Genomic DNA, 14,852 nt, shown 5'->3' on the forward strand with positions numbered 1-14,852 from the left:
ACCATTAGCAACAGCTAACACCATTAGCAAGAGCTAAAAACATTAGCAGGAGCTAATTCTAAATGAAACAAATTGAAATATGAGCAGATGGTTAAAGTGACAATGAAGCGTCTTTGTAAAAAAACATTCTAATGTATTTGAGAAAATGTTTTGATCCTGATGCTAACCGTAAACAGACTGAGTTAGAAACCTCAGCAGCTAATGCTATCCTCCTTGGTTAGCATTTCAAGCAGCAGCAGCACAAACTCCAGCTTTTCAGACGACTTTCTGCTCTTCCTCTGCTTGGTCCTCCTCATCTTCATTTCCTTTATATTTCAACAGGTTCAAATTCAAAGAGTTGAATGTTATTAAAGTCACAAAAAAACTTTTCTGGTTGGACGGAGCTAGCGCTGTAGCACCTAGCATACGTCATCTACCCAGGATGCATTGCAGCGTGAACAACATGGCATTGTCCATGTAGCAATATTTCATTTAAATGTATAAAAACTAAACTTCCTACAGTATCTTTCCTGTTGTTTTTACTTGTGAAATAAACGATAAAATCTGTTGTTTCAACTAATCGTGGATCTTTAAGCTTCAAAATATTCTCAGAGAAAAAGAATAAAATGCAGAAGTTGAGTCCTGCGTTGTTCATTTCACGCCTCAACAATCCACAACAAAATGGCAGAAAAAGATGAGGACCAAAGTGCTGCAATGTCCTAGTCAAAGTCTAAATTTAAACCTCAGTCTGACTGGAATGATGCACTTTCATCTTTTTTCCTGTTTGTTCTTAAACAGTAACACTGGAGTTTTCCTTCATCTCATTTTGCCCAGCAGGTGATTCTGTAGAGTCCAGGTAAAAACGACGTTACAGGTGAGTCAGTAAACGTTAGAAAGTTTTCTATGAGTTTAGAAACAACTAAAACACTAAAACATGAACTGCAGCGAAGCTGTGAGGTCAGAGACGCCGTGACGCCTTCATGTGAGCTCTGAGACGCTGACGTTAACGAAGACGGAGGACGGAGGGATGGCCGTCCCGTCTTTAGACAGCAGGTGGATGTGACGGTAGCCTGGATGGAAAAAAAGAAGGTATGGCAGGCCAGTTTAACATAAAATCAGATTCAACACACATTTACATTTAATGTTGTTAATGATGCCAAATGTAGTGCAAATTAAATCATGAAAACAAATAATGATGCTGCAAAATGTATGGCAAACCGTTTTGACATAAAATCGGTTTCATCTGAGTATGTGAAATCACATTCCAGATATCTGAAAGTCAGAATGACATCATTGATATTTTTGAGTAATTTGTCAAAACATCACAGATATATGCAGCATTTTGATGTTAAAATTAAAAAAGGGAAAGAAAACATTTTGAAATGCTTCACTTTCGGCAGCACCTTTAGTTTTAAGTGAATTGTTTGAGTCTTGGCAGAGAATAAAAGGGGAAATTATTAGCAGATTTCTGCATTTGCCGTCTCTTTCTGTCCCATAATGCTGGTTTCTTTCTCTATTGTGGCATCAACTGACTATTTTGTGCAGAAAACCCAAAAGTCTACAGGCATCTATTCGGACAGCTCAGTGGCAGCATCACGGGGCTTACATGAAGGCTCTTAATTCAGATATATAAACATTTAATTTTGACAAATTACAGGTACATTTGATACCTTGAACTGTAATTGCAGATGTCGGAACATCAGATGACATATTTTGATAAATCTTGAAAGGGATTTAATCATCAAAATGTGATTAAATTTATTTTGACTTCTTCCTCTTAGACAAAATGCAACACTAAGAAAAAATAATGGTAAAATTACGAGAATAAAGTTGAAATATTAGGAGAATAATGTCATAATATAACTTTATTCAGGTAAAATTATGACTTTACATGAAAAAGTAATTTTATTTTACCTTTTCTTTGTATGGAGCTTAAATTACAGATGTGTCTACTAGTCAAAACGTCTCTAATTACGTTCCAGATTAAACTGATTTTATGTGATAACGGCTTGCCGTAGAGCTCACCTGGCTGGATGCAGGTGAAGGGAAGCGTGAACTGTCCAATGAAGTCGTTTCTGGACGTTTTGTCGTGGTCCTCCACCACGAAGCGGACCAGCGCCAGCTCAGGCGAGTGGACGACGAAGTTCAGAGTCTCGTTCCAGACGGGGTTGAACCCTGGAGGTCAGAGGTCAGCAGCCAGGTGAACACCCCGCTGTTTTGCAGGTGGGCTGATGAGTTTCGTACCGTTGTTGTTGATGTGGCTGGTCTCCTCCCTGGTTTGGTCCTGAGGGACGCCGTAGATCTCCACCCTGACCAGCGGGTCCACGATGGATCCCTCCTTCTGGTTGACCTTGGGCAGCTGCTGCGCGCTGATCACCTGCCGCAACACACACACACACACACACACAGTCACCTGGAGCCTCACCTGACCCACCAAACACCCTCTGAGCCGCGCTGGAGAACAGCTGGACCTGGATGGACAGGCGGGCCGGCTTGTAGCCCGGCCGGTCCTCGGGTCGGTCCGGACTGAAGCGGCTGTCGCCGTCTCTCATGAAGTCGGGCTTGAGGACGTAACCGCAGCAACCGTTCTGCCTGAAGCGGCCGTCGTTCAGGTCCATCTCCAGGCCGGCCGTCTGGAAGTTCAGAGCCACTTTGAGACGGAGAGGAAAATAAATTCATTAACTTTCATTTTTCCAGACATAAAAATGGATCAGAAAGCTCAGAATCCGAGAGACGAGATGATTCTCTGAATCGTCTGATGCTGAGAGAATCATCTACTCAACACTCCCAGCTGTATTTATCCGTCGGACTTTCTTTGCACACATTTAAACATTTTACATCCTGAATGAATCGTTTGTTAAGCAGTTCTGTTTCTGTGACGTTTGTAAAGCTGCAAAGTCAAAAACCAACAGCCATCATTTGGATTATTCTTTTTCTTCTTTCAGAAGAGAGAAACATTGTGCTTCATTTTTATATTTATAATTAATTCATTTATAAATGTCACATTTAGTAAGCTAAATATGGCATTTAGCTTACTAAATGTAAGCTAAATACATTTAGGTAGCTAAATGTATTTAGCCATCTTATCTCTGAGCTATTTCTTTAGCTCAGAGATAAACATTAAATTCATATTTAGCTTCAAAATAAATATTTAGTGTGATGTAAAATATTCATCTTGTTAGCATCAACAAATGTAACTTCCTAAATAATTATTTAGTTAGTAAGCTAAATATTTATTTTAAGGTTAAATATTTAGCTTTCTAACTAAATATTTAGTTTGTACACTTAATGTTTAGTTAGCAGACTAAATATTCAGCGAGCTAAATATTTATTTACCCAATTCAATATTTAGCTACTAGGCTAACTTGCTAATTATGCTAACTTAAAATTATTTCTGTTAGTTTTTGACTGTGGCGTTGGAAATGGCCAATCTGTGCAGAGGTCAGGAGGGTGAAACGCTGCCACTCGTCAGATTTATGGGGGAATTATTCAAGTTTTCTGGATGAACAAAATCTGTGCAAAACAGTTTGTGAATCTGATTCTATGGCTGCGTTCACACTGCAGCCGGAAGTGACCCAGTTCTGATCTTTCTGACGTGATGCGACCTGTACCTGATCTTTTCATGGCAGTGTGAACAGCTCAGGTCGGATTCTTTCAGAATGTGATCCATATCCGATACGTATCCGATTCAAATGCGACCATAACGACCAGGCCGCATTCATCCGAACTGAACGTCACTGAATCTCAACAAATCTCACTATTCTGCTCCTGATACGGGCAAGAGGGAAGAAAAACAACAACCAGGACGGATTATATGAGGATTAAGTTGTTAATTTGCTGCTCCGGTTGGACAACAACTTCAAATATATAAGCTAAGCTCCACCGTTAGCCTCCATGTTTACTTCCGGAAACACTGAGCTCTTCTTCTTCTTCTGCGGTTGGCAGAACACTGAGAACGCTGACGCTATGGCGCCCTCTACTGCGCATGCGGGACACTTTCAGGTCGTTTGCCCGTTTACGCTGCAGAACACATACAGGTCACATTTATTGTTTATTGGCAGTGTGAACGGCCCGGGCAAAAAAATCGGAATTGGGTCACTTCAGGCTGCAGTGTGAACGCACCCAAAGATTAGCTTCTAAAATAACTGACAGTTTACTCACATTTAGATGATGCATTATGCAAACCTTCAGCTGAAAGTCAGTCATGTTTAAACGTTTAAATATTTAGCTGGCACCAGCAGGTGGCGGTGTTTCCTCGTACCGATCTGGCAGCCCATGTTCCACATGTCCTGAGGGTTGTAGTTGGACGAGTCGGTCCTCAAGCCGCTGGGGTAAGTCCTGCACAGCTGCCGAGCGTTGCACCGAACGAACTCTGACCCTAAAGAGGAACACAGCAGCCTGAACCGACTATGTTCTGTCTAAAAAGTCATAACTCCTACAATAAATCATTTTTACCTGCGTCCTTTGCGAGCTTCTTTGCTTTGGACTCAGAGAAGGACGACATCTCATAGCACTTGGCCTGAGAGCGAGCGTGCTCAAAGCCGTGAAAGTGGACGCTCTTGCAGTAGACCACCAGGTCTGACAGCTCCCTGGACAGTTTGGACTTCTGCAAAACACACACACAATATTTAAAAAACAAACTACTGGGATAATGGTTGCATTTCTGCTTGAACGCCTGATTCTTCAGGGTTACGGAAACATCCGGTTAGACCAGCAGAGGCTTGGTAAATGATAGGAAAGTCAGATTTTGCTGGATTGCTAAACATTTTTAATGAACTTGGATAAACATGAACATTGGGACTGTTGACTCATCATCAACATCGTGTCTGAAACCAGTAAACAGGAGCTAAACCTCAAGCAGCGTTCGCCTCAGAGACACACGACTTTCCTCCATCTGTGCTTCAGGAGTTCAAATAACACTATAATAGTCAGGATTTAGCTCCAGCTGTATGTTTCAAATCAACATCTTTGGTTTATTCAGACTTAAACAACCTAAAAAAATTAGAAACCAAAAAAACAACTTGGGTAACAGCAGTCTCGCAGTTAATTTGTCTTTTAGCCATTTCCATGTGTTTTTCTGAAAGGAACAACGTGGAGACGGAGGGTTGAAGTCAACCCGCCTGTAGCGTCCCCTGTAGATGGCTGAGTCTTCACGGTTCACCAACTTAAATTTAACACTTTTAAAAACCATTTTCAATGAAAAATCTTGTCAAAACGTTCGTCTTAGTCTTTGGTGAAGACGAACATCATCCAGTAAAGAGCGACAAATGTGGACTTGACCCATAATAGATCCAAAGCAGCTAGCCAGCTGGCTAACATTAGCAGCTAGTTAGCGGTAGCCGCAACCACCTCAAATCATAGAATGCAGTGAAGATGTACAACTCACAGAAAACATATAATATAAATAACTAAATAGTCCTGCCATGATTTACATATTTAAGCATTTAATTTTTATTTTTTTTATGAATTTAAGACATTTTAAAGCCTTAATCTTATCCGTGGACATCCTGGTCTTTCCGCCACCACCAGAGGGAGCCAGATCTGTCCTCACTCTAATAAATTTACAGCTTTAGGTGGGAAATACTGAGATTTTTATTTTTTCATTCATAACATTGTGCTTCATTCGTTTGAAACAGAATCTGTTTTCAGAAAACCAGGAGAAATACTTTCATTATCGATGCTCGATGACTTCCTGACTGAACTTCAGAGAACGAACAATGATTAGAAACTGACTCTACAGTATATCATCTGAATCTTGGATGCATCCTGGGCTGCACAGTGGCGCATCTGGTAGAGCTGTTGCCTTGCAGCAAGAAGGTTCTGGGTTCGATTCCCGGCCGGGGGTCTTTCTGCATGGAGTCTCCATGTTCTCCCTGTGCATGGTGGGTTTTCTCCGGGTACTCCGGTTTCCTCCCACAGTCCAAAAACATGACTGTCAGATTAATTGGCCTCTCCAAATTGCCCCTAGGTGTGAGAGTGTGTGTGCATGGTTGTGTGTCCTGTGTGTCTCTGTTGCCCTGTGACAGACTGGCGACCTGTCCAGGGTGACCCCGCCTCTCGCCCGAAACGTTAGCTGGAGATGGGCACCAGCACCCCTCCCGACCCCACTGAGAGACAAGGGTGCAAGAAAATGGATGGATGGATGGCATCTGAACCACCTTGTTTGTCGTTTCCGCCGGCCGATCTTCTGCGCTCGGACTCTCTGCGTCACCGTTCGCCATCTCGTCTTCGTCGCTGACTTCATCAGTCAACGTTTCGTCGAGGTGCGTTTCCAACCTGCCGAGTTTCTTGGCTTTCAGCAAAATCTTTCCCCTCAGCTCCTGTAGTGAAGAATCACAGGGAAAAGTTTGTCTCTGCAGGAACCGGATTGTATTTCACTGTATTGTCTCCTAACTGAAGGAAGCAAAGCATCGACTAAACCCTCAGTGGAGTCTCTCATGGCGTTCCTCCGCCATTACTTCATTTAGCATTGATTGTTGTGAGTGCTCTAATGGAGAGGAGTTTATAAGTCAGAGTTACTGCTGCTTTTAGTATTAGTGCTAAATGGACAACAACAGGGAGGCTGATTAATTTTTAAAATGAGATTTTTGGATCTATAGGGTTTATTGTTCAGGTCAACGTCTGGAAAAAACTTTTTTTATTGACAGAGTGATGATAAATACCTGAAGAGTCTGGAAAAAAACAGTGACCAGAAACCGACTCCAGAAAGTCTACTCCGATCTTCCTGAACTAAACTGATCATCTTTGGACCTGAGGGGGAACGATCTGGGAGCCACATAAAGACGGTTACAAAGTCGGCCTTCTGTCACCTGAAGGACTCAGCTCAGAGAATACACTTTAAAACATTTCTGTCAGTTTTTAACTGATCGGCTTAAAGATCTGCTGCTGTTGTACCAACCTTCCAGACCCCTCAGGTCTTCTGGTTCTGGTTCTGGTTCTGGTTCTGCTCTGCATCAGAACCACAACCAAACATTAAGAAACAGCATTCGGCTTCTATGCACCACAAATCTGGAACAAACTTCCAGAAAACAGGTTCGAGCTGCTTTGAAACACTTTACAATGTCGTGTTTATTGCTTGTTTTCTCAGCTGGTGGCTGTTTGGTGCTTTTATATTTGAAGCTCTTTCAGCTGCTTTGTTGCTTAAATGTGTTTCTTGAACTTCAAGTTGAAATGTGAAACTTGAACTTGCAGGTTAAACTCGGATGCGTCATCCCAGAGTCTGGCTGGTTGCTGACCACAGCTTCTATTTGCTCCATTTCTACCAACACGGATCCAGAATATTGATCCGTCTGAACAGAACCCGGACGACGGTCCGACCCAAACACGAAGACGCCGTCTCTGAATGAGGTCAGCACCAGGCTTCTGTTCTGCTTTGGTAAATGTAACTGCAGAGACGGGCGTCTGTCCCAAATGATCAGTGTTTCAGCTGTTTTGCAGTTTTCTGGTTGCTCTGCTGGTTTTCTTTAGACAGAAACTTTTTCAAAAACCTGGTAGTGCTGGACACCTTCAGGAGGAGCAGCCTGCAGAAAGAAACCTTTAAAGTCTGAAATCTTTCAAGTGTTGAAACAACAAACTCCTAAACCAGTAAAACATGGAGGGTTTATGTCGCCATCAGTAACGTGAAACCTGTGACCTGAGGCGAGGGAAGCATCAGGGGGATCTGTCCGTCCAGCGGGGCCGTCAGCAGCGTCTCGCCCAAAATATGGCGAAGGTGTCTGGCCATGACGGTCTGCTGCTCCACGCCGCAGTGATTCTCCAGGGACACGATGACGGGGAAGTCCGATACCTGCAGGGGGATAAACTCATTAAACACAAATATTATAACCAGCTCTTGTTGTTTTTGGTAAGTTTCAGCTCAGTTATTCGACTCTGCTTTGCCTGCGGTGATGAAAACGGTCGACATTCATCTCTTTTCTCAAGGCGCTGCCTCCTCCCGGCGGACATTGTGGTTTGAGGATTGAGTTGTTTTCACTTGGGTTCATTATGAGATAATTATGTCAAGGCTCTGCCGCAGCCACTCAAATACATTAGAGGTCAGCGCAAATTAATTAGTGGCATTTCCCGTGACAACAATTAGGCAGCTCGTCAGGAGAACGGTTCCCATGGTGACGCTTCCTGTGTTTCAGGACAACAACGAGCCACCGCAGGTTGAGCTAAAGTGACTGATGTGCTGTAAACATTATGATGATGTAATGGTTCAGATGTTGACTGCATTTCTATGACTTTGTATTTTTACGATGTGAAGCTCTTTGAATGGCATTGTTGCTGAAATCTGTTATACAAATTAACTTGATTGATAAAGTTTAAAATATAAAAATATGTTAATAACTGTGAAATGTAATAGAATTTTAAAAAGCATCATAAATCTAAGGGTTCATTCCCACCAGCCCTGTTCAGTCCGCCTTAATCCAACTGCAGTCTGTTTGTCTGGTCCAAAAAACCCAAACTCCGGTCCTCCAAACCTCAGTCTGGGTTCAGTTGAAGTGAACTCTGGTTCGGTTCAAATGCATTGCGAACGCCAAACGGACTGCAGGCCGCTCCAAAATCAGGAAATGGACTACAGCACAGGGCATTCTGGGTAAGTACAACCAAAGCAAACGTGCTAGCTTAGCGCTAGCAGGAGAAATGACTGTGGTCTTTAGCCAAAGACTGAAGAGTTAAAATCTGACGCCTCCATCTTGTTTCCATCTGGTGAAGAAGGAAGTTGCTCTCAGTGTCTYCAGAGGTTTTCATGTCGTTTCCTTCAGTGGTTCTTGGTGCAGCGCCCCCACAGGCCAGGAGGGGAACAGGTTGGTTTGACTCAGAGCAGAGAGAGAGAGAGAACCACAGCAGCTGGAAAAACTCAAAGTTTGGTGCTCACCTTGAAGGCGTACTCTTTGAGAGTTGAGATAATGTCTCTGAAGAGGATTTTTGACGTTAGCGTGTGGCCGTGGTAGACGATGGGTTCCCCGTCGCTGCCGTCCCAGCAGTCCACCTCCACACAGCGGCAGCCTCTCTTCAGCGCCCTGCAGCCAGAGACACAAGCTTGACTCAGGAGTCATAAAGACAGTCAGACATTTTCCTTTCTGCCGTTTTAGCATGAAAACGTGTTTTGGTGGTGAGTTGGTGCAGTGCTCACTGGATGTAGGCCTCCAGGCTGCTCAGGCCTCTCAGCTGGTCCTCCAGCAGGTAGGTGTTGTGTGAGGAGGAGATGAAGTAGTGGCTGAGCGGCTGGTTCATGTCCTGGTGAAGCTCCAGGAGCGCCGGGTTGAATATGGAGCCCTCCTGGGAACACAGGTAGATCTGGAAACCCTCCAGCGACATGGAGCTTTCCTTCACGGCTGGACGGAGGCAGAGACACGAAACATCACAGGCTTTACTCTGCTGCTTAATGAGGACGTTTAAATGTCTAACCCGTTATATCTGGAAAAAAAGAATAATACATGATTGTTTCTATTTTCCTGTACATTTTTAAAAAGTCTCAAATTCATGTATTTAAAATAAAGGCCTTGTTATTTCTTACGTTGGCCTTAAATACATGAATCACAAGTCTTAAATTTTGTTGTGGGAGGACTAAGGGTGAGCATTTATCATATTGCTATAATTAATCATGATACATTTCTCATCATAATAATATTTTTATCATCATCGTCACAATAAATTCCAGTTTATTGTAAAAAACCTGAAGCTGTCTGTATTGTTACATGGCTACATTTATTATTTTTCTCCATTATTTGTTCAGTAGAGATGAATGAAAATGTGATTAAATGCCCCCACTGTGGGCCTTTTGGTGACGTGAATCACAGTGTTTTATGTGACTGGTGTCCTATAAATGTTTTACACATAGGAATGTTTTTCAAGGACATAATTTGTGTTTGTGGGTCTGCTTGCTGCCCCATGCAGTCACAGATGTACAGTTACCTTAGAAAGAAGTCATGAATAATTCTTATTGTCATATTTTAAATCCAGATTTCCCACAAAGCAGAATTATTTAATCTCTTATAGTCTATGTAGTTTATTTTTCTTGCTGGATTTTTCTGTCAGGCAAAGTTTGACATTTTCATTGCAGTCAGTGACTTGAAGCAGTCGAGGCTACCGCTAGCTGCTAATATACCCTTGCTAGCTAGCTAGTGTTTTTGTACCCATTAGGGTTAAGTGTATATTTATTTCCAGTTGGCTGGACGACGTACTTCGATGTGCATTTTGCATAAAAAACCTTGGCACTACCACAATTTAAAATATGTGATATTTTTTGTACATAGGTCTTAAATTTAATTCATAATGGTCTTAAAAAGTCTTAAATTTGAGTTGGTGAAACCAGCAGAGACACTGCATGGAGTTACGTCAAACTAAACCTTTTCTGCTCAATAAATTGTAGTTTTACTGATAAAACAACCCCGAACATGTTGCTGTGAACGTGTGAGTAACTCCTGATCTGAACTGGGGATTCTCATGCATTCACCCGTCTCAGAGGGTTCGTAGCGCTGGATGAGCTGCTGGGCATGCTGGGAGCTCTGGTCGCCTTCGCCCTGCTCCAGCCTCAGGAAGGCCTCCAGCTCCTCCAGCGTTAGCCGCTCTCCGTCTCCAGAGTAGTCCTGGAAAACCTTCCACACCTCGTCTCTCTGGGTCAGCATCTGGTAGAAGTGGACAAACCGCTCGATTTCCAGGGAGCCGCTCTCACACTTGTCGGCCATCTGGAAACAAAGGAACCGGTTTTTAGAAGACGTCTTTACAACAACAGAAAACGTCTGTTGGGATCTTGGACTGTTTTGGAGTTTCATAAATATTCGGTGATAGTTTCTTACTCTCATTAGTCTGGTTCCTGTTTTTCTGCAGTTCAGTTTTTCTTAATGAATTTATCTTATTTCTTGTCTAGTTTTTCTTAAGTTACTCTAGTTTAATTATGTTTCCTGCGTTCAGTTTTACTGTTAGCTTCACTCTCCATTCACACCTGCAGTCAGTCAGTTAATCAGCCCAGGTCTTAAAGTCATTATTGGTTGATAATCTCCAGTTTGTCCTGCCATTGGGTCAGAGCCGTACCGTGAACAGATGCAGGGCATTGTCTTCGTTCATCTCCACGTTCATCATCTTCAGCAGCTTCTTCACTTCCTTGAAGTTCATCTTCCCGTCTTTGTTCTTATCGGCTTTCTGGAACCAGTCCCGCACCCATCTGAGAAACGCTGAGGAAAACCTCAAGTCGTACAATCGAACTCTCATATTTAAAATCTTTAATTTCTTATTTTTTACTCAGATTTGAAAAGAGTAAAAGGAAAGCTGCTGGAGGGGGATACTGGTCCTGCCTCTCCTGCTCATCCATGGTTTGGGCTTTATGGATCAGCTTCCGGACTCCCTGGATCCAGGCCTGGGCCTCCTCTGGAGAGTCGGCCACCAGGTCCAGGTTTCCTTGGCGACCGTGAAACACCAGGGTGAAGCAGAGCTCGGCAGGAAACTCCTCGGCGATGCTCAGCATGACCTCAGACTGATGGCCCTCACGCACCGCCTCCACGTCCATCACTGAGACTGAGACAGTCGTTAGCACCGTTAGCTAGCCCAGCTGCCTCTGGTCCTTCACCTCTGCACAACACAGCTTCGTCTGACTGACCGCCTTTACGTCTGCTGCATGACTCTGCCATCACACTGTCTGATTCCCAGTCGCTGATCTACGATCAGCATCTTGCACCAGCATCCATTGTTTTTAAAAAGCGGTGCACACATCTCAGCTAAACTCTCATTTCTTCTAGTGCAGCATACGCCTGTAAAAAACCTTCCAATCGTGGATAAGCATTAGCATGCTAACCCCTCAGGTTGTATGTTTTTCATATTTGAATGACGTCCATTTTCCAAGATGGCCGCCGTTTTTGAGCCTTTTGAGCCAATTATAGCCATAAAATGTTAACATTTTCATAACAATATGTCACATCATGATGGCCATTTTGAAAAATGTCAAAAAAGAAAAACAAGATCAAGACAATGTGTATAACTTCTAAAGATCAAAGTATTCACAGTTTCAGTATCAGATTAATTTTTTACCAAATGAACTTCATGCATAACTTGCACTAAGCATCTGGCCTGGTTCTGTTAGACATTTTGTTTCTGTTGCTAGCCCAGTTAGCCCAGTTAGTTAGAAATGCTGCTGTAATGTGAGTTTTCCTCTACGTCCAGGAGCTGAGCCTGATCTGACGGTGTTTCTGCACTCACAGGTGGAGTGGCCCTTCCCCGCCCATCTGGATTTGTACCAGATCGTCAGGCCGTCCTCCAGCAGGCGGAAATGACGCTGCTTCTTCCAGGAGCGGGACTTGACCTTCCTCAGAGTCGAGCCCGCCATCATCAGCTTGACGTGCGGATCGTCCTGGACGTCTGAGGGGAATTATTGACATAATCAGGACAAAAACTACAATCAGTTAGATCCAGCCCACAATAATAGTGCTATAGCTAACTGTTAGCAAAACAAGCTAACACTGTTTGCTAAGCTAACGTTTCTCTGTATTTGTGCTGAAGGTTTACACTCCATTTGAAAGATGTAATGAGATAAAAGGTATCAGAACAAAGCTTTTATTTTATTTTTTATCAGGGCGGCTGTGTTTGATAAGAAACATCTGAGTTTTCTACTTCTAGGACTTTTTTTTTCCGGTTCAAAACTGGAAATTTGATATTCTAATAAAAACTTGAATCCACAATTTAACCTTTAACCAAAATATTTCCAAGGGATTTTCTTTTTTGTTTTAATGACAAACAGAAAACATCCTAAAATTCCTCCTGCAGCACAGCTTTATGTCCGTCAGGATGCTGATTAGGAAAAACCTGGTATTCACTGAGGTTCTGGTTGTTATGACAACCATTAGGTCAAAGTTCAGGATTTTGACTCGGCGTTCATTAAACCGGAAAGTCTTCAGTCTGAAGAGGTCAAATACTCACATGAACCTTCAGGCTCCATCTTTATCTCTGGAACATGAGTGCGAATATTTTCCTGTAAAAGAAAATACAGATGTTGGTGAATTTCTCTGGCCTGAAAGTCCAAAATAAACACGTTAGAAAAGAATCGCATTCAGTCAGATTCTCTGAAGGGTTTTCAGACTTTCTTAGGATTTCCTCTGGACTTCACAGCTCAGCTCAGACTTCGTTTTGGTCCAGCAGGCTGGTGCCGATTCTCTCCCCAGCGAACGGGTTTGTTGGTTGAAATGAATCATCTCCTCCCTGCTGCTGCAGGAATTTGTGGGAACGGCGTGAAGAAAGCAGCGGCTCCTCCTGGCAGCGGGACGCTGGGCTTTTATTTGTTCGCTGGACAGTCGGCATTTCACAGCATGGGAGTGTTTCTGAATCTTATCTGGAAGCAGAGAGGCCAGCTCGGTGCTGACGAGGAGGAATCAGAACCGACCCGGAGCGGAGCGACTTCCCTCTGATTTATTGGCTGTGATGCAGATTTTTCTCTAAACAGATCCAGACGTTTTGATCGGAAAGGAAAAAGTCTTTGCTTCTGTTTTGGTTTTTTCTCCCTAAGAAATTAAATCCCTTTTTTTTCCCAATTATTTAATTTCTTAAGAGGAAATCAAGCCACACAGACCGGGTCCAGTCGGAAAAGGCTTGAGAATTTGTTGAAAACTGGCAGTGAGTGTTTTCACTGCAGAAGATGTCTGACCCACTCTGCTGGGCAGAATTTGTTAAATTCAGTTCTACTGCAGGGCTTCCCAGCGTAAACTGCCTCGTTTCAACTCCCACATCACAATCTTGATCAGATTTAAGTCCAAACTTTGACTAGGACACTCCACAACCTTCAGAGACAAAATGCTGGTCAGATCCTCTCCATCAGTTGAAATTATGGTTCTAACAGTTAGAGACGTCCAGGTCCCAGATCACCACACTGCCACCACCGAGCTTCACTGTAGCTGCTGTTAGTGTTTCTCCAGATGTGAGGCTCGTCTGTTGTTGAATTCCTTTTAGTCTGGGGGCGACGTGTTGCCTCAGGCTCTGTCTAAGTGATTTCTTGATTCTGATTGTACTTTTCTGTTAATCTAGTTGCATAAAAACAACTAAACCTGAGCGACGAACAGCCTCTCCTCCTCCTGTGAAGAATCCGTTTCTACCTGTTGGCCTCGGCTCAGGTTGAGTCAGATTAAAATAAAAGCGTTTGCACTTGCAGCTGGAATCTGACAGCTGATTGTAGGAGCAGATGATGAATGAATGAATTTGTGAATGGGTGAATTGTCAGTGAGCGGTTTATATTTCTTGGTGAAGGCAGGTGTTCCACAGTTTTTGATGGCTGAATGAAACCAGGTGGTGCCAACAGGCGTTTAGTGGAATCGTAAAGAAAATATGTTTTTGGCTTCATTGGTCACTGATGAGATGCAGAGGAAATAAACAGATGACCTGCTCAACGATCAATACCTGGTCATTCAATCTGACCAGGTAACAGTCAGCGTGTCAACCTGGTGAACCACCAGCAGTGGCTTAAAGCTTTGGGTTTTGGGTTAAAGCTTTGGGTTTTGGGGTAAGGCTTTTGGCTAACGCTTTTGGTTTTGGGTTGAAGCTCTGGGTTTTGGGGTAAAGCTTTGGGTTTTGGGGTAAAGCTCTGGGTTTTGGGGTAAAGCTTTGGGTTTTGGGGTAAAGCTCTGGGTTTTGGGTTAAAGCTTTGGGTTGAAGCTCTGGGTTTTGGGTTAAAGCTTTGGGTTTTGGGGTAAAGCTCTGGGTTTTGGGGTAAAGCTTTGGGTTTTGGGGTAAAGCTCTGGGTTTTGGGTTAAAGCTCTGGGTTTTGGGTTAAAGCTTTGGGTTTTGGGGTAAAGCTTTGGGTTTTGGGGTAAAGCTCTGGGTTTTGGGGTAAAGCTTTTGGCTAACGCTTTTGGTTTTGGGTTGAAGCTCTGGGTTTTGGGGTAAAGCTCTGGGTTTTGGGTTAAAGCTTT

The 14,852-nt window shown here is 43.2% G+C and overlaps 1 protein-coding gene across 2 annotated transcripts in view; it reads right to left on the reverse strand.

The window, feature by feature from the left end:
• Window positions 1-6: 6 nt before the first annotated feature.
• The window catches only part of plcd4b (phospholipase C, delta 4b), an 18,916-nt gene continuing 4,070 nt past the window's right edge, over window positions 7-14,852 (reverse strand). The window contains exons 1-16 of one of the 2 annotated variants that reach the window (XM_017302472.1): window positions 13,034-13,292; window positions 12,874-12,925; window positions 12,157-12,315; window positions 11,250-11,478; window positions 10,999-11,128; window positions 10,421-10,652; window positions 9,098-9,299; window positions 8,840-8,984; window positions 7,613-7,765; window positions 6,138-6,299; window positions 4,435-4,585; window positions 4,241-4,357; window positions 2,451-2,629; window positions 2,224-2,356; window positions 2,005-2,154; window positions 7-1,049 (exon numbers count right to left, since the gene is read on the reverse strand). In XM_017302472.1, the coding sequence (XP_017157961.1) occupies window positions 958-1,049; window positions 2,005-2,154; window positions 2,224-2,356; window positions 2,451-2,629; window positions 4,241-4,357; window positions 4,435-4,585; window positions 6,138-6,299; window positions 7,613-7,765; window positions 8,840-8,984; window positions 9,098-9,299; window positions 10,421-10,652; window positions 10,999-11,128; window positions 11,250-11,478; window positions 12,157-12,315; window positions 12,874-12,892 (2,253 nt within the window). In that variant the 5' untranslated portion in view covers window positions 12,893-12,925; window positions 13,034-13,292 and the 3' untranslated portion in view covers window positions 7-957. Of the gene's footprint in view, window positions 1,050-2,004; window positions 2,155-2,223; window positions 2,357-2,450; window positions 2,630-4,240; window positions 4,358-4,434; window positions 4,586-6,137; window positions 6,300-7,612; window positions 7,766-8,839; window positions 8,985-9,097; window positions 9,300-10,420; window positions 10,653-10,998; window positions 11,129-11,249; window positions 11,479-12,156; window positions 12,316-12,873; window positions 12,926-13,033; window positions 13,293-14,852 lie in introns of those variants that run through there. The other variant, XM_017302469.1, reaches the window with a different exon arrangement.

Source organism: Poecilia reticulata, linkage group LG2, assembly GCF_000633615.1.
Source record: "Poecilia reticulata strain Guanapo linkage group LG2, Guppy_female_1.0+MT, whole genome shotgun sequence".
NCBI lineage: Eukaryota > Metazoa > Chordata > Actinopteri > Cyprinodontiformes > Poeciliidae > Poecilia > Poecilia reticulata.